This window comes from Epinephelus fuscoguttatus, linkage group LG19 (assembly GCF_011397635.1).
Source record: "Epinephelus fuscoguttatus linkage group LG19, E.fuscoguttatus.final_Chr_v1".
Classification (NCBI taxonomy): domain Eukaryota; kingdom Metazoa; phylum Chordata; class Actinopteri; order Perciformes; family Serranidae; genus Epinephelus; species Epinephelus fuscoguttatus.
The window spans coordinates 24776546-24795482 of record NC_064770.1 but is presented as its reverse complement, the minus strand read 5'-3'; the positions used below and the strand labels follow the sequence as shown (position 1 = coordinate 24795482).

Sequence of the window (18937 nt, the reverse complement as noted above, 5' to 3'; positions counted from 1 at the left end):
GACCAGCTGTTAGACACCAGCATGACGGCTGACTCAGCGCTCCATGTCTTCTAATGTACATCTGATATAAATATTGAATGTACGTTTGACTTTAATGCCATTTTCACTGTCGCACACCACAGAAAGCCAAGCTGGGTCACGGTAAGAAAGTGATCACGCCGTCAGACCACCGGCGGTTCAGCTTGCCCTCAGGTAACATGGACCGGGTGCGACTGAGCGACTTCAACTTCCTGGCCCTGCTGGGGAAGGGCAGCTTTGGCAAGGTGAGAGCCAAGACCAGAGATTTGATTAATCATTGTAATGCTTTATCAGAATGCCTGATAGTTTGGATTTGTTTGGTGTTTCAAAAGCCATCATCTTTTTGTTTCATCGTGACCCTTGACGTCTTCATCAATTGCAGGTGATGCTGGCAGAGATGAAGTCGACAGAGGAGCTGTACGCCATCAAGATCCTGAAGAAAGACGTAGTGATCCAGGATGATGACGTGGAATGTACGATGGTGGAGAAGAGGGTCTTGGCCCAGAGAGACAAACCACCCTTCCTCACGCAGCTCCACTCCTGCTTCCAGACTGTGGTGTGTGAAAAACTTCAGCCACAGTTGTGGTTATTTTCACTTCCTACACTGCTGCAGACACACACACACCAAAAAAATATGACTTTATTTTAAGGGTGCCACTGTGCTCCCTTATCATTCTTTCACCAGCGGTCTCTTCAATCCCTGACGCTTTAAACCGGTGTGTGTTTGTCTGACTTCCATTACGTCTGCATTTGCTTTTCCCGCTTACGTTTATTCCCACTCTTTTGCCGGCGCCCCTGCAGAGAAAATTGATACTGAGCTGAGACCACCCCTGAATACGAAGTCTCCAGCATGACGTCAGCTCTGTGCGTAGACAGGGTGACTCAAGGAGTCTATAATAAAAACTACATTTACTGATCAAAGCTACCTGATGTATAATACAGGTATTCGAGCTGACCGCAGCCTCCATCCTGAAAGAATAGATCATATCAGGCTTTTCATAATAGCTCTGGAGGACCAGGTGTTAAGATACATTATGTGTGTGGTGCTTTTTATTTTAAAGATAATTATCTGTAATGCAGTGCTGGTTTAGTGTGCACATACTGCACTTTTCTTTGTGTAGCAACCATTTAGAGCTGCTCTTTGTCAATAACATCTTTTCTCTCTTTTCTTTTTTTTCAATGTAGGATCGGCTGTACTTTGTGATGGAGTACATCAACGGGGGAGATCTAATGTATCATATCCAACGTATGGGCAAATTCAAGGAGCCACAGGCAGTGTAAGGATCTATATCCACATGCACCTGTTCACAATGACAAAGACATTCAACATTCAAAGCAAACAAAGCAGCAGCACTGTGCTACACTGATATGTAACTCTTAAAATTCTGATATTTTGTGTGCGAATAACTGCCTTTTATATTTATTTTTATAATTTTTTGGATACCTTTTGCTTTCAAAGGTCCAGTGTGTAGGATTTAGAAGCATCTATTAGCAGAAATGGTATGTAATATCAAATGTCATGTTTTCATTAGTTTCTAATCACCTGAAAATAAGAATCGTTTAAGCAACAGCTCAGAACAGGCCGTGGTGTTGTGATTATATGACAGCGAAGAGGCGTTGTGCAGCCCGACACAAAGCTATGATATAATCTCACAACGTATCATGGCGGAGAGGGAGCTATTGCTTTTATAAAATGGTTACCAAGAACGTTTAAACCGTTTAAATCAGGAGCGTCAAACTCATTTTAGTTCATTAGTTGATACAGACCACTTTGATCTCAACTGGGCCAGACCAGTAAAACCATTACATAGTAATCTAAAAATAACAACAAGAAGTCCATTCTGGAAACGTTTATCCATTTACAAAACAAATATCCGAAGAAAAATATGTGCAAGTTCAACAGAATGTCTCAGTTTTTCCACATTCAGTCAGTCGACAAATCAATTTCACGACATGTGACTTTTTTTCAAGGTTTTCCACTAAAGTGGGAACTATTGAAGCAGCAGGTGAAGTCATCTGCTGCCTTACAGGCCATTTACAGTCTGAAGTTTTGTCAGTGTAATGATTTGCTCACATCAAATGCAATGCAGATTTTCAAGTTGCATTACTTGCGTGAGTTTGAACGCAAGAACATTTTGTGTCGACTCACTTCATATGCCAGTAATTCAAGTCATACGCAAGTAAAAATCACCAAATCAAAAAAGAAAAAAAAGACCTTCCGCTGGTACATTCTCAGCATCATACAGTGGTAGAAAAAGTTTTCGGACACCCCATGCATTTATGAAATATTGCATTAAGAATCACTCTTAGGTCTTCAAGTGCAATTTCTTTTTGTACAGTCACAGCCAAAATACTAAATAAATCCTAAAAAAAGCCATTAAAAACTTAAAATTGATTGGTTCCATAAAAATACATAAGAAATTTTGAGTATTGTATCATTTTGGTACCAGTGATGAAGGTCGTTCTTTTTATTAAAAGACACAATTTTTGTTGCCAAGCTTCGTGTCTACATAAAGCCAGCACATTTGAAAGTTCTTCAGACACAAAAATGGCTAAAACAAGGAACCTAACGCAGGAAACACGCCTGAAGATAAAGATTCTCAGCCAGGAAGGGTACAGCTGCCGCCAGATAGCCAGGAAGTGCAGATGCAGTCCTTCAGCAGTTGGATACACTCTGCAGAAATACAGACGAACCAACAGCTTGGAAGACAAACCAAGATCTGGGTGTCCAAGGGTTTCTTCAGCAAGAAATGACCGCATCCTGATCTGCATGTGCAGGCAAAACCGCCGAATGACATCACAGGAGCTTCAGCAGCAGTGGTCAAACCAAACTGGTGTCCAGTGTTCCACCCGCACTGTACGTGGCCGACTTTTAGATCATGGCTTAAGGTCCTACAAGGCTATCAAGAAGCCCCTGATCAATGAGAGACAGAGGTTAGCCCGGCGTTGTTGGGCCCAGGCACACAAGAACTGGACAGCCAGGAATTGGAAGAAGATTTTGTGGTCAGATGAGTCCAGTTTCCAGCCTTAACTTCCTCCTACTAATGTGAGGGTACGCAGAAGGCCAGGTGAAGCATTATCTCCAGCATGTACAGTACCTACTGTCAAGCATGGTGGAGGCAGTATCATGGTTTGGGGATGCATGAGTGCTGCTGGTGTTGGTCATCTCACTGTCTGTGACGCCACATTGAACTCTACCAAGTATTGTACCATTCTCGAAACCCACATGCTCCCTTCTGCGCGTGCACTGTTCCATCGAGGTAAAACTGGATGTTTCAACAAGATAATGCCCCTTGCCACACATCCAAGGCCAGTAGAACTTGGCTGCAGGAGCACAGTATCCAGGTCTTAGAGTGGCCGGCTCAATCCCCGGACATGAGCCCCATTGAAAATCTGTGGTGGATTATCAAAAGGTCTGTTTCAAAGCATAAACCAAAGAATTTAGAAGAATTAAAAGCAGTAATTCAAGAAGAATGGGACAAGATTACCCCTCAACAGTGTGAAAGGCTCGTGGGGAACATGCCAGCCAGGATTAGAGCTCTACTACGTGCCAATGGCAGGACTACTAAATATGAATTTGATGATGTGATGGTTTATTTATTTTTTGTTCAGTTTTGAACACATTCTCTGTTATTTGTTGACTTTGATACCGACAATGTTGAGAACTGACATATTGAAACTGTCAAGAATTTAGTTTTGTTAGTTTTTCATGTAAACAATAAACAAAAAAATATAATTTATATTTGTTTGTATCTGTCTAATGCAGCCACACCTTTTGAAACACAAAAAAGATTTTTCCACAAATATTTCATGATAATATTTGAGATTGTGTAAAATTTTAAGGGTGTCCGAAAACTTTTTTCCACCACTGTATGTCCTCAGAGGATCTCAGTGCTGATTGGTTATCATCACTGCACATGAGCATATGACGAGAAATTGCTCTCCTCGCTTCATTCGTTCCACTTAATTTGCACAATAATTTTGCTCATTTGTGTCTCGTCCATCAAGCTGCCTGGCAGGAATTCACATCTAATCGTGTCTTTTGATTTTACATGTAATTCACTTGTGTGAATTGTTTCGCACCCAGTGTGAACACAGCACCAGGCACTGAACAGGGTCCCACCCATATTGTTTTAAGATAGAAGTCTGATGACAGTATTTTACATAATTTCCAGTATGATTAAAGCTAACCACAGTACGTATTCATTCTTATTTCAGAAAGCTGTATTCTGGTCGGGGTGAAAAGCCTCTGAAGCAGCATTTTACTTTAAGTATCGACCCATTGTTAACACACCTCTTATTCATAAAGCATTCTTAGAAAAAAATAGACCCTCCTGGCTACCTGCACATAATACAAGGTCATTGCACTGCAACATAGAACCTTGTTATTTTTTATTTTTTTAATCACAGATAGATTTTATCATTTAGTTATTTATTTATATTAATTTGTATTTTGATATCTATTGTGCAACTACTGAAAATGCCCAGCATCAGTAGGATGACCTTGAAATCTGCTTGTAGGCTTGCACATTTTGTTAGGTGAAGGTGTGTTGCTTGCCGTGGTGAGGCTGTTACTCCACTTTCTCCAAGCTTTGTTCACTAGTAGCTCATTTTCTTTCAGTTAGTTGGCTTCATTTTCACATATCACTGCACGTTATCTTTTAGGTTCTGCAGATTCTTCCCTCGGAAACATGCACTCCTCAATTGACTCCTCCGTAGTTCGCTTAGGCCACCACGGCGGTTGAAGTTAACCTTAAATGGATATAGTTTGTTTGTTACCAGTTTCTATGGTTACAAGGTTACTCAAAGTGATATGGAATTGTGTAAAGGAATTATATCACAGCTAACAACCAATCAGATTGTTTAATATGACCTGTCTGCTTTATAATGTGATATCATTACCTTAGAATGAGACATTTACGTAAACATACAGAGCAGGTCCTCTCCCACTGAGTCTGCCATGCTGTTGAACAATAGCCCTGAATAGAAAAACCAAACTGACTCTAGTTAGGCCCATTTGCTTCTTTTGCGTCGGCCACCATAGCTCTCCTACACGCTTGGCACAAGGGGAAAGTGTCAGTTCTGCAACCTCACTGTCAGATGCCACTAAATCCTTCACACTAGACCTTTAAGAGATAGTAATAGTCGACAGATGGGGAATAATGGTTCATGGTCAGTGTATGCGGTCACCCCAACATTTATGTATATGTAGTCCTGAGGGCCAGGGATTCTTGTGTAGTGCTTTTTTTATTCACTAGCTGTCTATTGTGAAGATGCATATTTATTCTCTCATTTTCAATTTTGCAGGTTTTATGCTGCTGAGATTGCTGTCGGTTTGTTTTTCTTACACCGAAAGGGAATCATCTACAGGTGAGTCAGAGAGAAACCATTTTTTATCTAATGACGAGATGCATTCACCTCAAATTCATTCATTCCTACACGGGAAACAAAACACATGCTGGCTTTTTACATTTTACAAATCCATCAGAGGAAAATATTTTAGATGGATAGATGAGGTATTGTATTGTTGAAGAGAAATATAAAGGCTACCTGTGTGTTGAAAATCAAAGGAGTCAAGTGTGACTCATTGAAGACAGAGAGCAAAAAAGGAAAAAGCGACAGGAAGTGGTTTTGAGGCAGTGTAATGGGAGGAAAAACAAGATATGGGAATTGAAGTGAGACAAGATAAAGTAGACGTCAAGATGGACAGAGTGAAGCAGACAAAGGACAAGACAATCAGGAGATAACAGACAAGACACTAAGAGAGGGAAGGAAAAGTAAGCAGGTCCAGAGACAGAATGAATGAAAGAAAGAGATTAAAAATGGATGTGTAGATTTGACTTGCTGTGTGTACACCGCACAGCATGGATACCCTTAGGAAGGAGACAAGAGCCCATACTGATCCCCCTCATGCAAAAAAGCAAAAATAGATGGGACAAAAAGAAATGCTTGACAGAGACGAAGGTCACCGTGTTCCTCTTCAGTACTCCAGCTAAGGACTCACGTCCATTCTGCATATCTCACTAGCTTGTGCTTGGCATCATGACACTGCTTTGTGACAGATATAGCTGCCAGGAGTGGTGAATAAGGAGGGGAAGAGAGTGAAGAATTGAGACATGAAACACGCAGACACTGACTGAACTGTAAGAGCGGAAAAAACGAAGAGGAAAAAATGATTTCAAGCCAAGAAATTATTGTTTGTTTCCCAGCATATGATGCGTGCTGCAGTCAGATAAACTGCTCAGAGAGGTGGCAGTGGTGCAGAGCAACACTTTTCTGTGCTGCTCCTCTCTGGACACAGACAGCAGCACTCAACACGCATCAAAGCAGCCGCAAATCCAGACAGAAAAATGAAAAATGCTCACGTCCTGTGTCTGCTGCAGGGATCTGAAACTCGACAACGTGATGCTGGACTCGGAGGGCCACATTAAAATCGCTGACTTCGGCATGTGTAAGGAGAACATGTATGAAGGCATGACCACACGCACCTTCTGCGGCACCCCAGACTACATCGCACCAGAGGTGAGAATGAGATGTGGAAACAGGGCCCAGATCGCAGTAATGATTGCGCTGCACCTTATTTTTAGACTCTCTTGTCCACTATATTATGGATTTTTAATTGTGGGTGATTTGCCATTCATTAAACCCCTGCCCCGAAAAGACATCAGCCAATCATAGCTCGGCAACTGTAGCCAAGCACAGCAGGAGTGTCAGTCAGTTTCTCCATGCCAAACATTTTGCTGCAGACAAGGTTATTAAGGTTATTAGGCACGTTCTGAAGTATATACAATATACTTGATTGTAGGGCAAAGACAGCTGGACCTCGTGCGTTCCAGAGGTTATGTAGTTAAGTAATAATACTTTGTTACAGTACCTAAGTATTTTTGAGAGTATCTGCACTTTACTTGAGTTTTTACATCTCTGTCAACTTTCAATTTTACTCCACGACATTTCCTAAATTTTACGTTTAGTCCAATACATTTCACCTGAACGTCTCGGTTACTTACTACAAAGTAGGGAAGGAAAGGAAGGAGGAAGGAGGGAGGAAGTGATGGATGGACTAATGAAGGAATGGGAGGAAGGGAAAAAGTGGATTTTGTTCTTTAAATCTTTATTCACTATGAAAGACCACGCCAATAGAGTTATAGATTGCAATTAGTTTATTATGTATAATGGATGATGGGGTTGACGGTTGAGGGATGAGGGTCATGGGATGGAGGGATAAGGGAATGTAGGGACAGGAAAGGAAGTAAGGAAGGGGTAGTGATGGGAGAAATTAGGCTCCAGTGTCGGCTGAAGGGAGGATGGTGCAACAGAACCAGGGAAGCTGAGATAGTGGGGGAGTCATCTCTTCACCTGCTCTAATATGGATAGCGCCCCCTGGTGATTCCTGTATTCTGTGGAAAGTGAGAGAAAAGGGAGAGCTAACAGCAAAAAGAAAAACAAAGAAAATGTTTTTTTGGGGGGAGGGATGTGGTCTTTGTTCCTGAACTTAGTCATAAAACTTCTTAAGTTGTTAAAGAGACCTTGTTTTTCCTTGAGTGTAGCCTAATGTACGCTCCATTTTTAAGGTGGTGTACACTTTGAAAGGAGAAATAAACTTAATAACTAAAATTCTGCCTGCTTGCTGTTTTACAAAGAGCATTTTTCTTCATTAACTGCTTTTACTTTCAATACTTAATTACATTTAATATAAAATTACATTTGATACTTAAGTACAGTGAATATCAGATGCTGTAAGTCTTTTAGGAAATATGTACTTTTACTCAAGTATGGCTTTCAGGTACTTCATCCATTATCATCCACCATATTTGTTCCATAAACACTCACGCTGTGTTAGCCATTCCCAGTTAGCCTACAAGCTAACAAGCTAACAAACAACATAAATAAATAAAAGATGCTAACTACACTAACGATTCTGATACATCTGCTCGTCGCTGATTTTGGTGCATAACGGACTCCTCATCTGACTCTTAGTCTGACTGAGGCTTAAACATGTGGCTGAATCTCTCCGATGTTGCCCCTGTCATGCTAATGTTAGCCATCATGATGTGCACTGCTCATTCACCAGTCACCCTCACACTTTTCAGGTTTTATTCTTTTGTTTAATTGTGTGTTTTGTTTTGTTTTTAATGAGGGAAAACCATGCCGAACAAAATATTAATCATATTTTAAAAGCATGTCCGGAGGGGACTTGAATATTTTAGGTTTACTAATCCAAACCACTTGCTCTATGCTACCAAGAGACGATGCATGTTCACTACCATTATCAAACTGTGATATACTGTACTGTATCTAAATATATTGTATACTCTAGAGTAAATAGTACTATTCGTAGTGAATAGAATTAGGTGTACAACAACAAATCGAAGCCTTTATTTACACAGAGTAAAGAGCAATGATGATTCATTATATATTATTCAGGACTAAGATGTTTGTTTGGTTTGAAATATGTGCGCATGTGTTTTAATATCCACTCCCATCTGTCTGCTCTGACTCATGAGGGAGCACATTGTCTCACAGGTGGGAGGTGAGGGAAACCCTTACTCCCAGTTTCTCACAGGAAACTTCATCTAAACGGGTCTCTTTCCAGATTTTCTGGGCTTTAAAAATAAATCAGAGACGACTCGATAAGCGTTTTTTTTCCCACTGGACAGTGAATGCTTCGTAATGACTTCATAAGACATCTCTTCTGCTCCTCTCACTTCTCTTTGTGCCTTCGTGACACAAAATCTCTGCTCTTTTAACCTGGAAAGTCATTTTTAAATCATTTTCTGGGCAATGTATGGGCAAGAAATAACCTTTGGCAGGATGCAAACTCATAGCTGTATTTTTTGATTTAGTATAAGCAGAGAGACGTAAATACTTGTAAATCATGTGTGGGTAAATTGTGACTTTGTGAACTGGATAAATTGTTGCATTTCTGTCTCTGTTAAAGGCGAGTGCAGCTGTGATTTAGCTCTTTGCGTCTACATGATTATTATTATTGTGTGTGTGTGTGTGTGTGTGTGTGTGTAGACTGTGTGTGGGTGGGAGGTGTAGGATGGCAAATTGGATGGTAGCAGAAAGCGCCTTTGTTATGGCAGCTGAGAATAGCTGACTATATTTACTGGTGGTTGATTTAGAGTTCAGATGAGAGAAATGTTTCTTTACAGCACTGCTGTTCACTGTTTCTCCTGACAGCTTTACCGTGCCCCTCTGGGGTTATATGTAACACTTGAACGTCTGAATACAGAAGCAGGGTAGAGTGTGTGTGTGTATCTACGATTATGTTTTTTAACTGTAAAATTTTTGTTTTTCAGATTATAGCATACCAGCCTTATGCAAAATCAGTGGACTGGTGGGCTTATGGAGTTCTTCTATATGAGATGCTGGCAGGACAGGTAATTTTATATATATATATACTACACCATTTTTCCTGTATAACATCTCCTTTTTTTAATAACATACCTCAATAAGGAAGATACATTTAGTGGTGCAGATCTATAAAGTCGTCCTGTAACACTTTCAATAACTGGTTTAAGTCATTTATCGAGCAAAAGAAGCAACATTCACTGGTTACTGTTTTGTGTCACTGTAAATTCAATATCTTTTGTCAGACAAAACTTTATTTTAGAATGAACATCAAATTTCTTACTTGCAAAACAAGTCAACAGATTAATCAGTATTAAAAATATTTGCTTGTTGCAGCTCTTAGTAAAGACAGAGTAGCTAAGCCTAGCCGCCAGAATAAACGCTGACATTATATGATTCTGCAAACCACAGATATGTCGCACTTGTACATTAGTATGTAGCGGATACATTTAAACTTTACATATCAATAATGCTATAGTTAACATGTGGTTATGTTCTGGCACAAACTACTGTGTTTCGGTGAGGAAAAGTTCAAGTTTTGCCTTAAAATACTCGATTTTGGTGCCACAATCATGGCTGGAAATGCCATGTAAAAACAGCTGTTTTTGTTGTTGGTCTTGAACAGTGATCTAAAGCTTGGCAGCTGTCACGCCAAGGTGTCATGCTATCCACCATCCCCTTAACTTTCATTGACAAGGTCAGGTTGTATACATGTAATCAGAATGAAACATGCAAATATAACACATTTGTGGTTTGCAGATGTGAAAGGCCAACATTTTTCTGTCGCCATATGATGAGGGGCAAGAGACACAGACATTTTTAGTTCTCATAATCCAAAAATGTATAGACTAAATGATTACTTGAGGAGTAGTACGGTAAAGTTCAGTTCTGTACACTTTTTTTCCTGTCTCCACTGTGAAAAGTTGTGGATGGTACCAATGGTACCATCCCCATTTTTGGTCCCCCCTCTGTTGGGTTACCTAGCACACAGATCTGGTACTAAAAGGTGGAGCTGTGAACACTGCAGTCTGTTGATTCGTCAATAGAGGACGGTCACTCTGCTCAGGGCTGAGTTGTGGCTGGTTTTGAGGCTCACGTAACCACTGTTCATACCGTGGAGAGTTTTATTCGACTGTAACTATAAAATGAAAGGATGTTTTGCTGCCTCTCACTTTAATGCAACTTTAATGTGGAACCTTAACTTGTTATGTCACTCAGTGCACAAGTTGACAACATTAATCCATCAGCACACCTTAAATTTTAATGTAACAAGTTTGACCATTAATTTAGTTTTTATTGTCTCTCTTGGATGACATACACTTTTAGTAATGAGTGGATTCAACCAGACTGCATATATCCCAATCCTCACTTGGAGGAAAAAAAAAAAAGCTTTGCAGAGCGTCATTCCTGTGGGCTCCAGCAACACTAAACCCCTGAGCTTGCCTGAGAAGGACTAAATGCACAAACCCTCTATTTTTAAATATCCCATGGAGAGAGACTCTCACTGCAGCCTGTTTTATTTTGTTCTGAAAATGTCAGTGTGCAGCCTCGTTCAGTGGACGATAAACGAGGTGCAGACTTCCATCTGCGTCACCGATAATGAGGAAATACAGTGAGTGCTGGACGGAGCAGTGAGTGACAACAACCCCGCCCACATCTAAGGGTACTGTTTGCTATGGAAGCGCTAGGGTCTACGTACTGTACCATGTGTGAAGGGTTACTTTTGGTTCCAAAGGTGCCATACTGAAAGTATTTGGTGGAAACGGGCTTAAGTAACAAATGGAGAGAACAGCCGCAGTGGTGTAACAGGCTGTGATGTAATCCCTACGGGCAATTGTACGCCAACAATTTACATCCACTACAAGTGCTTGTTTTTGCCACTGACAAACTCAGATTGTTTATAACTGTATGACAATATTAGGTTAGTAGGTTATTTATACATGAATGTTTTTGAATGGACTTTGGGGTTGTCTACTAAATTAAAATGTAAGGAGGTAAAATGACACATTCTCATGAATCAGTCACTACCATAAAGAAAAATCAGCATTTTAATAAGCCTTTAAATTGTTATCATGCCACTGTCTGACGCTAGCTTCAGCGGTTATAAATTGTTGACAACGTGTGTCCTTGGGATAAGAAACCAGAAAGTTATCTTGACTGTCCAGTGAAATATTGAGACACTGACAGCAAGAGTGTGTCTTAAGGTTTCCAGTTTCCAGGCAACAGTGTAGCAGAGGATATTTTTCCTACTGAAGATGAACCCCACACATAAACACACAAAATAACACTTATAACAGGATTTGCTGTTTGTTTTTGACTTCACAAGAGAGTGAATGTTTTAATGCACAGAGATTTAGATAATGTTTTGATCTCATCTGTGTCCCGATAATACACATATTACCAACAGGGGACCACTAACTTAAATATCTATAAGTACAAGACAGGGATGCAGCATACACCTGCTCTCACTGCTCACCTCACCTTCACGTGCTGCTATTGTCACCTCAGTATCTCTGTCAGCTTTCACAGAACAACCCTCAAGCTGTGACACTGTTTGTCTTTCTCTTCAGCCTCCGTTCGATGGCGAGGATGAAGACGAGCTCTTCCAGTCCATCATGGAGCACAACGTGTCCTACCCCAAGTCCATGTCCAAAGAAGCGGTTTCCATCTGCAAGGGAGTAAGTGCTGTTTAAAGGACCATACACTGTTTTACTTATTTACTTAACTCATTTGAATGCCGGTGCGGCATTAAAGAAACCTTGAAACTAACGACAGTAATCATTTTGTCAACTTTAATTTTAATGGAGTTCTATACAGTATTCAGAGCATTAATATAGCAGCAAACAAGTCATTGCTCTGTAAAGATATGGTGGAGTAGTGGCTTCCTGAGTAGAGACTGAAGTCACGCTATCTCTCTGTGTGTTGTAATCAGAGCTTCTCCATTCTTCATTGTGGTAGCACTGACCAGACCAGTGCATGTTAGTGCATATAATGCCGGGTTCACACTCCACAATATCAGCCCGATTATAGCCCGACGCAGCATCGTAAAAAAAGAAAAATGCTGGCATGAAACAGCAGAGACACTTTAGCAACCTGGTGAGGGCTGCCATTAGCATCAAGTTAGCACATTTCTTCATAATGGAGGATGTATAGGAATGCAATTTTTAAAAGGGGGCGGGGTTTTACTCAGCACAACTGCAGAGGCTACCAGCTTCATTTGAAACAGACTTCATTATAAACAGGCAGTTATTTATTATTCCCTCTGTATTTTTATATTTTTACCACTTCCTTTTGCCTTTTCAAAGTTAATGTCACACTTCCTGTATGTGTACAAATTAAAAGCCCATTATAATTTGAGTTGAGAGGATCCCCTCATATTCTAAACAGGCTTTTACTGTGAAACATTTGCAGGAACTTGTTGTGGAGGATTCAGTGACTTGCATAGTTTGCATACGATGTTTAAATGTAGCTCCTGCCATCGACTGGCACTTTGTATGTTACTACAATAACATTTTGGCTGGCACATGAACAGACACAGTGAGTGAAATAAAAATAATAATAAAAATACGACAAGAATAATCCGATGACATCATGCATGTTATGAAAGACGACCAGCGATGTTTGGTCGTGGATCTACATGTAGTCTATCATGTCTGTCGGCCAAGTAACAGCACGATTTTATGACTCCACAATCACCTTATCTAACATAGTGACCGTCAGTACAGACAAGCATGTCATGTAGTGTGAACCCGGCATAAGCGTCTGTGTCTATCTGCCCGGCTAGCTAATCGCCCTCACTCTGCTCCTAGCTCTTATGGCAGTTACCTCTGATGTCAAGATGGCATTGTTGCACAAGTGTAGTGCCTACCTTCCAGTTCTTCCCCAGATTAATACCATTAGCTCTGTCAGCACTGTTGCGGTTGTTAGCACTGTTAGTGCTGTTCACACAGTAAGAAAATTAGCTGCTAGCACTATAACTGCCTGTGTCCACATAGCATTTTTTCTGGGCACAAGCATCTTTTTTGAGTTGTTTCCCATGAGGCACCCCCCAGCACCTAACCACCACTTTTCTGCCCAAGAAAGTCGCCATGTGGACACATCGGACCTTAGTTACTAGTTGCTAGCTCAGCCACCTCCATGTTGAGAGCCGTGTGCAGACAAACTCTGATTCATAGATACGCTTTGAATATTGTATAGAGCTCCTTTAAGTTATTGTTGGCTGGTAATATAAGGGAGAGCAGGGGCTGTTTTGAAAAGCTTCGACTTGCATCATAGGCTATGTTGTTGTTGTTGTTGTTGTTGTTGTTGTTCATAAAAGTAATTAAAGCTTGAAAACATGAAAGTTGTGAAAAGCATAACAGACATTTTCTGGCATTAAAAAGGTTGCTCCTTGACAGCTGGCTGTAATACTTTGATAAAGCCAATTCTCATACCATTTATATCATCAGGAGGCAACACATTTGTGCAGTTGCTGGGTAACAGTGTTCAGTGTTCAACAAAATACCCAGTTCCAGTTCCCATTTTTTTCACAACAGCAAATAAAATAATAGTTGTTCCTTCGACACAGTCAGTACAGTCGAGTCAAAATTTCTGTGGCTTTTTGAAAACGGCCCTTTATTCAGCAGACACCTGTTCCTCTCATACTTTGGCATCACTTGCGTAACATCATCACGGTGAAGCAGCATCATGGTTGTCATGATTATTTACCAACAAGGAAATGAGTTTTCAGAGTCAATTCACACTCCAGAGAAGATTCAATTACGATCCAGGTCCATTCGGATCAAGTCTTTAATAAAATACCCTGCCTTCATTTATTATGATATTACACCCTGTAGCTGCATGCCGCCACGAGAAATATCATTCATCATCTCACAGCCAGTGACAAAGGAGATAATCCTCATTCTTATTGTTTGCTTCATTTCTCATTTGCAAAAATGATTCATGGTTAAAATTAAAGGTGGCTGCTGAATCAGAAATCGAGCCATAGATGAAAAGTCAGCCTAATTTCCTGCCAGTATCATAAAGCTGGATGAGTGGAAACAGTATGAGTGTCAGTCTGGCTCTGCATAATGTGACAGTGTAATATAACGCAGGCAAGAAGCAAAGATTTAACAAGAAGAAGTGAATGGCTGATACATAGATACACACTGCCTCTCTTCTCTCTGCCTCACTATTTTTACCTTTTCTTTTTCCTCAAGCATCTAACTGCCCCTGTCACATCTTCTAATCCCTCCTCTTCTGTTTGTTGTCACCAGCTGATGACCAAGCATCCGTCAAAGCGTCTCGGCTGTGGCCCAGAAGGGGAGAGGGACATCAGGGAGCAGGCCTTCTTCAGACGCATCGACTGGGAGCGCCTGGCAAACAGAGAGATCCAGCCGCCATTTAAACCCAAAGTGGTGAGTGATGCCACGAGAGAGTGCGTGTGTGTGTCTGTGTTTAAGAGAGTCAGTCATCTATCATGGTATGTAAGATTGGAGCTGCACAATTAATAAAATATTATCAAACTAAATTTCCGAAAAGGCCGACTCGATATCCAAATCACTGGAGCTGTAATGTTTAAATAAAGGTAAAATGTGTCAAAATGTGATGCCCCAACCTACAAATCATATTCCAGATGAAGGGAACGTGATTGTTTGGTACGGACCACAGAAAAAAATAACTTTCTCAACCTTTTTTATTTCATTTTATTTTTATTTATTTAATTTTTTTTCAGTGAAAATGAAATGCAATGAAACTCTATTGCAATTGCAATATCTGTAAAATAGTTGTAATATGATTTTATTAATTAATTAATTTATTTTTTGCATATCATGCAGTCCTATGTGAGATAATATATTGACATTTATATTTTCTAGAAATTCATAGATAAAATAAAATAAAATGAAATAAAATATATTAAATTTAAACTTTAAAGGATAGGTTCACATTTTTTCTAGTCTGTCAACATACAATACAATGCTCACATGCCCATACTGTATGTATGTTGGATATTTTTGTTTAACACTGGCTGAGAAAAGATCTCTTCTTGACACAATTTTAATATGAGATGGAAGATAAAATTCAACCCGTTTCTGTATAATGACTTTTAAAGATCAACTGAAGCTGATGCGAGTTATCTTTCAAAGTTTCAGTCTTTTTAGTACAAAACCTACTCTTTTTGTTTCTCCAGACAGTAGTCTCTGTCTGAGCTGCAGGGTAGGAACACATTTTGTACTGAAAACACTGTAACTTTGGCACTTTTCATCTTGATTTGTCTAACTCCATAATATTAGCTTCACTGAGGCCGTGTGTCCGCCCATGCATTTTTCTTTGGCAGAAGAGTGGAGGCAGGGCCTTGAGGAGTGCTTCATCCCAGCACTTCATAGAAACATACAGCAACATTCAGTGTCCGGCCAATCTGCTCCCACAAATGACCTCCTCTGTCTCCGCTATGATAGTTTTTGTTTGACATATTATATAGTGGGTGGAAGCCTCACAGTAAGAGGGTTCTAGGTTCGAAATAGAGACTGCAGCTATTGATCTCTGGATTGCTGCTTTGAAGCCTCAAGTTTGGCATTTTGGCCGTCAACATTTGTTTTTTTGGAGCCAAAAGTGACCTTATTCGGACAAGAGGTTGTAGCTGTGGATGAGTGAGGGGTGGATCTGAGAGAGAGAGAGAAAGCCTGTTACTCAAATGGCCCCACCATTAAACCTGTGTAAAGAGTGAAAGAGTGAGTTATGACAGGAATTCACCCCCAGACAGCTGTCATGAATGTTGAAATTAGCTATAGAGACCAAAACCAATTTTTGTACCAGGCTTTAAACATGTTTATTTGTGCCGTAAAGTTGGGCATTATAACATGGGGGTCTATGGGGATTTACTTTGTCTTGGAGTCAGCCTCAAGTGGCCATTAGAGGAACTGCAGTTTTTGGCGCTTCTGCATTGGCTTCATTTCTCAGCTGTGGAGGTTGCTGCTCGGTTCGAACCTGCTCCTTCTGTGTGGAGTTTGCATTTTCTTTCAGTGTCACCGCCAGGTCCCTGTGAGTGTAAATGGCTGTCTGTTTCTATGTGCCCACCCTGTGATGGTCTAGCGGCCTGTACAGGGTGTGTCCTCTCACCCAATGTCAGTGGGGATAGACTCCCCCCAACCCCCTATGACCCAGAAAATACCCTACCAGGGTTACAAGTCCTGCCCGCCCAATATGATTGGTTGCCTGGCCAGAAGTGACAGTGACTACTACACTGCCTTTCTGAAAAGTTTAGTTTTTCAACCACAGGAAAAAAAGAGGCCTAGCACTTTGGAAAAAAAAGACACTTTTACAGGTCTTACAGCACCTTTCTGTAAGAGCCCGCTTGTGGCTGCATACGCTCTATCCTCATCTTTTCTCAGAAAAAACATATGTGGACACACACTCTAACACCTTGCAAACAAAGAGGGAATGAGTCCACTGAACACTGAAAACAATTTCAATGTACTATTTCAGTGTGTGACGCAAGTTCAGCAGCATTGACATTTTACAAATGAAAAGACAAATCACTGTGGTTTTCAATCAATTTATGCAAATTTTCAGAGGAGGCAACAAGATTATTGGACAACAAGATTGTAAGATCAAAAGAGCACCCGTTGTTATTCATGTTCGTTCTTGGCATTTCTTTGTTGCTTTCCACTGGGTACGGCGTTCCTTTAATGAATTAAATCTGGCCACACACTAAAGTCTTTTGATCTGTTGCCATTTTGTTTTTTTCTGTAATTTATTGAGCTTTGATAACAAAAAAAAAAGGACAAGGAGGCAGGTCTCAAACATTGAAATGTATTCAATGGATTGTTTACATCAACATTTAGCTCAGTTTTATTGACATTTCAACCATAGAAATGGCATAAGTTAAAGGAAATACAGGTGGTTATTTCCAGAGGCAGAAAGAGAAGATGGATGGCGACAGGAACTAATAAACACATATTAGAAAATGATACCCAGTAGTTTAGAGTTTAGATTTATTTCTCATACACGCCTGTTTAGCTCTTGCCATTCCTGTGATGCTAAAAACAGCAGATCGCCAGAAAGATAGATCAAATGCATCACTGTTGAAGAACTGAAATACTTTCAGGTAGAGTATTTAAGTGTGTGTTCAAGAATGGGTGTGTATTGTACGTTGGCATTCGTCTTCATTTGTTTTACACACCCAGTGGAGCTTTAGGCTGGATCCCAGCTGCACCCACCAGCCCCACTGCCACCTAAACCTCCTCCTGTCACCACAGAAACACTCATTTTCAGTTTGTGGACCCCGCATCCTCCATCCCCTCTCTGCCTACAGCACCCGAAGCAACACACACGCCACCACAGAGAATTAAAAATAGCTTCCTAAGAGCAGAGTTCCCTTTACTTCCGCACAAGAGCCACAGTAAATGCAGGGTTACACAGCGGATGTATGTTTCTCCACTCACAGAGAGGGGAAGGAAAGCATTGCTAAAAGTGGATCCGTCCATTCAGAGAGCTTTGTGTGGTGTATCACAGTTGTCAGTTCATACACGGCGTCATTAATTGGTCTGAAGGGACCAGCAAACAAAAGATCCATCTGAGGCTTTATGGCTTCTGTGATATTAGAGAGCAGCTGAAAATGCAGCCGGTGCTAAAATCCACCGTAAACCACGGTTTGTTTGTGTTGTGCGTTACTCATTCTGAAGGATTTTGTCTCGCTTTCTTGTAAAAGGGTCGTGACTGAGCTGATACTGTGCGTGACAAGCTGCAATATGCATATATGTTCAGCTGCTGGAGACGCATAACAGCCTGGAGCCGGGCTGCACACTGATGCTGATGACCTCCACTGTGGATGCTTAGGGTTAACTCCTAATCTAATTACAACTTCTGCCCGGCTACACATCGGGCTTCGACATTTTCCTGCACCACCTTCCCTCTGGGACCATTGGGGAGCTTTCTATTAAAAGGCTCGTGAGGAAATGTCTTTTAATTATGAGCTAGGGCACAATTAATCAAATTATTATTGAAAACGCAATATGGCTAAGTGCAATATCTAAATCACAGGGGCTACAGTTTTCTTATAAAGGTAAAATGTGATGTAGCATGTTAGTATAAATGAAGCATTGTCGTGGTACAGAGATGACTTGGCCTGCAAATCATATTCCAGAAATAAAGGAACATGCTTGTTATGTACAGACCCCAGAAAAAAAAATTGTTTTGCTTATTTCCTTTTCAGTGAAAATGAAATGCAAAAATCACCATTCAGCAAAAGCCTTGGCCAGAGGCAATATGCTTTCAGGTTGTCCATTCGTCTGTACACCCCAATCTTGTGAATGCAATATCTCATGAACACTTTGAGGGCATTTCCTTATATTTGGCACAAACATTCGCTTGGACTCAACAATGGTGGTCATAGGTCAAAGGTCAAGGTTACTGTGGCCTGATTTGTCTCATTGTTGTGAACACGATATCTCAAGAACACCTTGAGGGAATATCTTCAACTTTGGCACAAACGTCCACTTTGAGTCAAGGATGAACTGCTTAGAATTTAGTGGTCAAAATCAAGGTCACTGTGACCCCATCCATTGTGTTCTTGTGAAAGTAATAT

The 18937-nt window shown here is 40.6% G+C and overlaps 1 protein-coding gene across 2 annotated transcripts in view; it reads left to right on the top strand.

The window, feature by feature from the left end:
* Nucleotides 1-18937, top strand: part of prkcab (protein kinase C, alpha, b) — a 157417-nt gene that overhangs the window by 134837 nt on the left and 3643 nt on the right. For both annotated transcript variants that reach the window (XM_049562434.1, XM_049562433.1), the window contains 8 exons: nucleotides 123-263; nucleotides 401-574; nucleotides 1204-1295; nucleotides 5326-5388; nucleotides 6402-6540; nucleotides 9321-9401; nucleotides 11943-12050; nucleotides 14628-14768. In XM_049562434.1, coding sequence (XP_049418391.1) covers nucleotides 123-263; nucleotides 401-574; nucleotides 1204-1295; nucleotides 5326-5388; nucleotides 6402-6540; nucleotides 9321-9401; nucleotides 11943-12050; nucleotides 14628-14768 — 939 coding nt within the window. The remainder of the gene's footprint in view (nucleotides 1-122; nucleotides 264-400; nucleotides 575-1203; nucleotides 1296-5325; nucleotides 5389-6401; nucleotides 6541-9320; nucleotides 9402-11942; nucleotides 12051-14627; nucleotides 14769-18937) is intronic.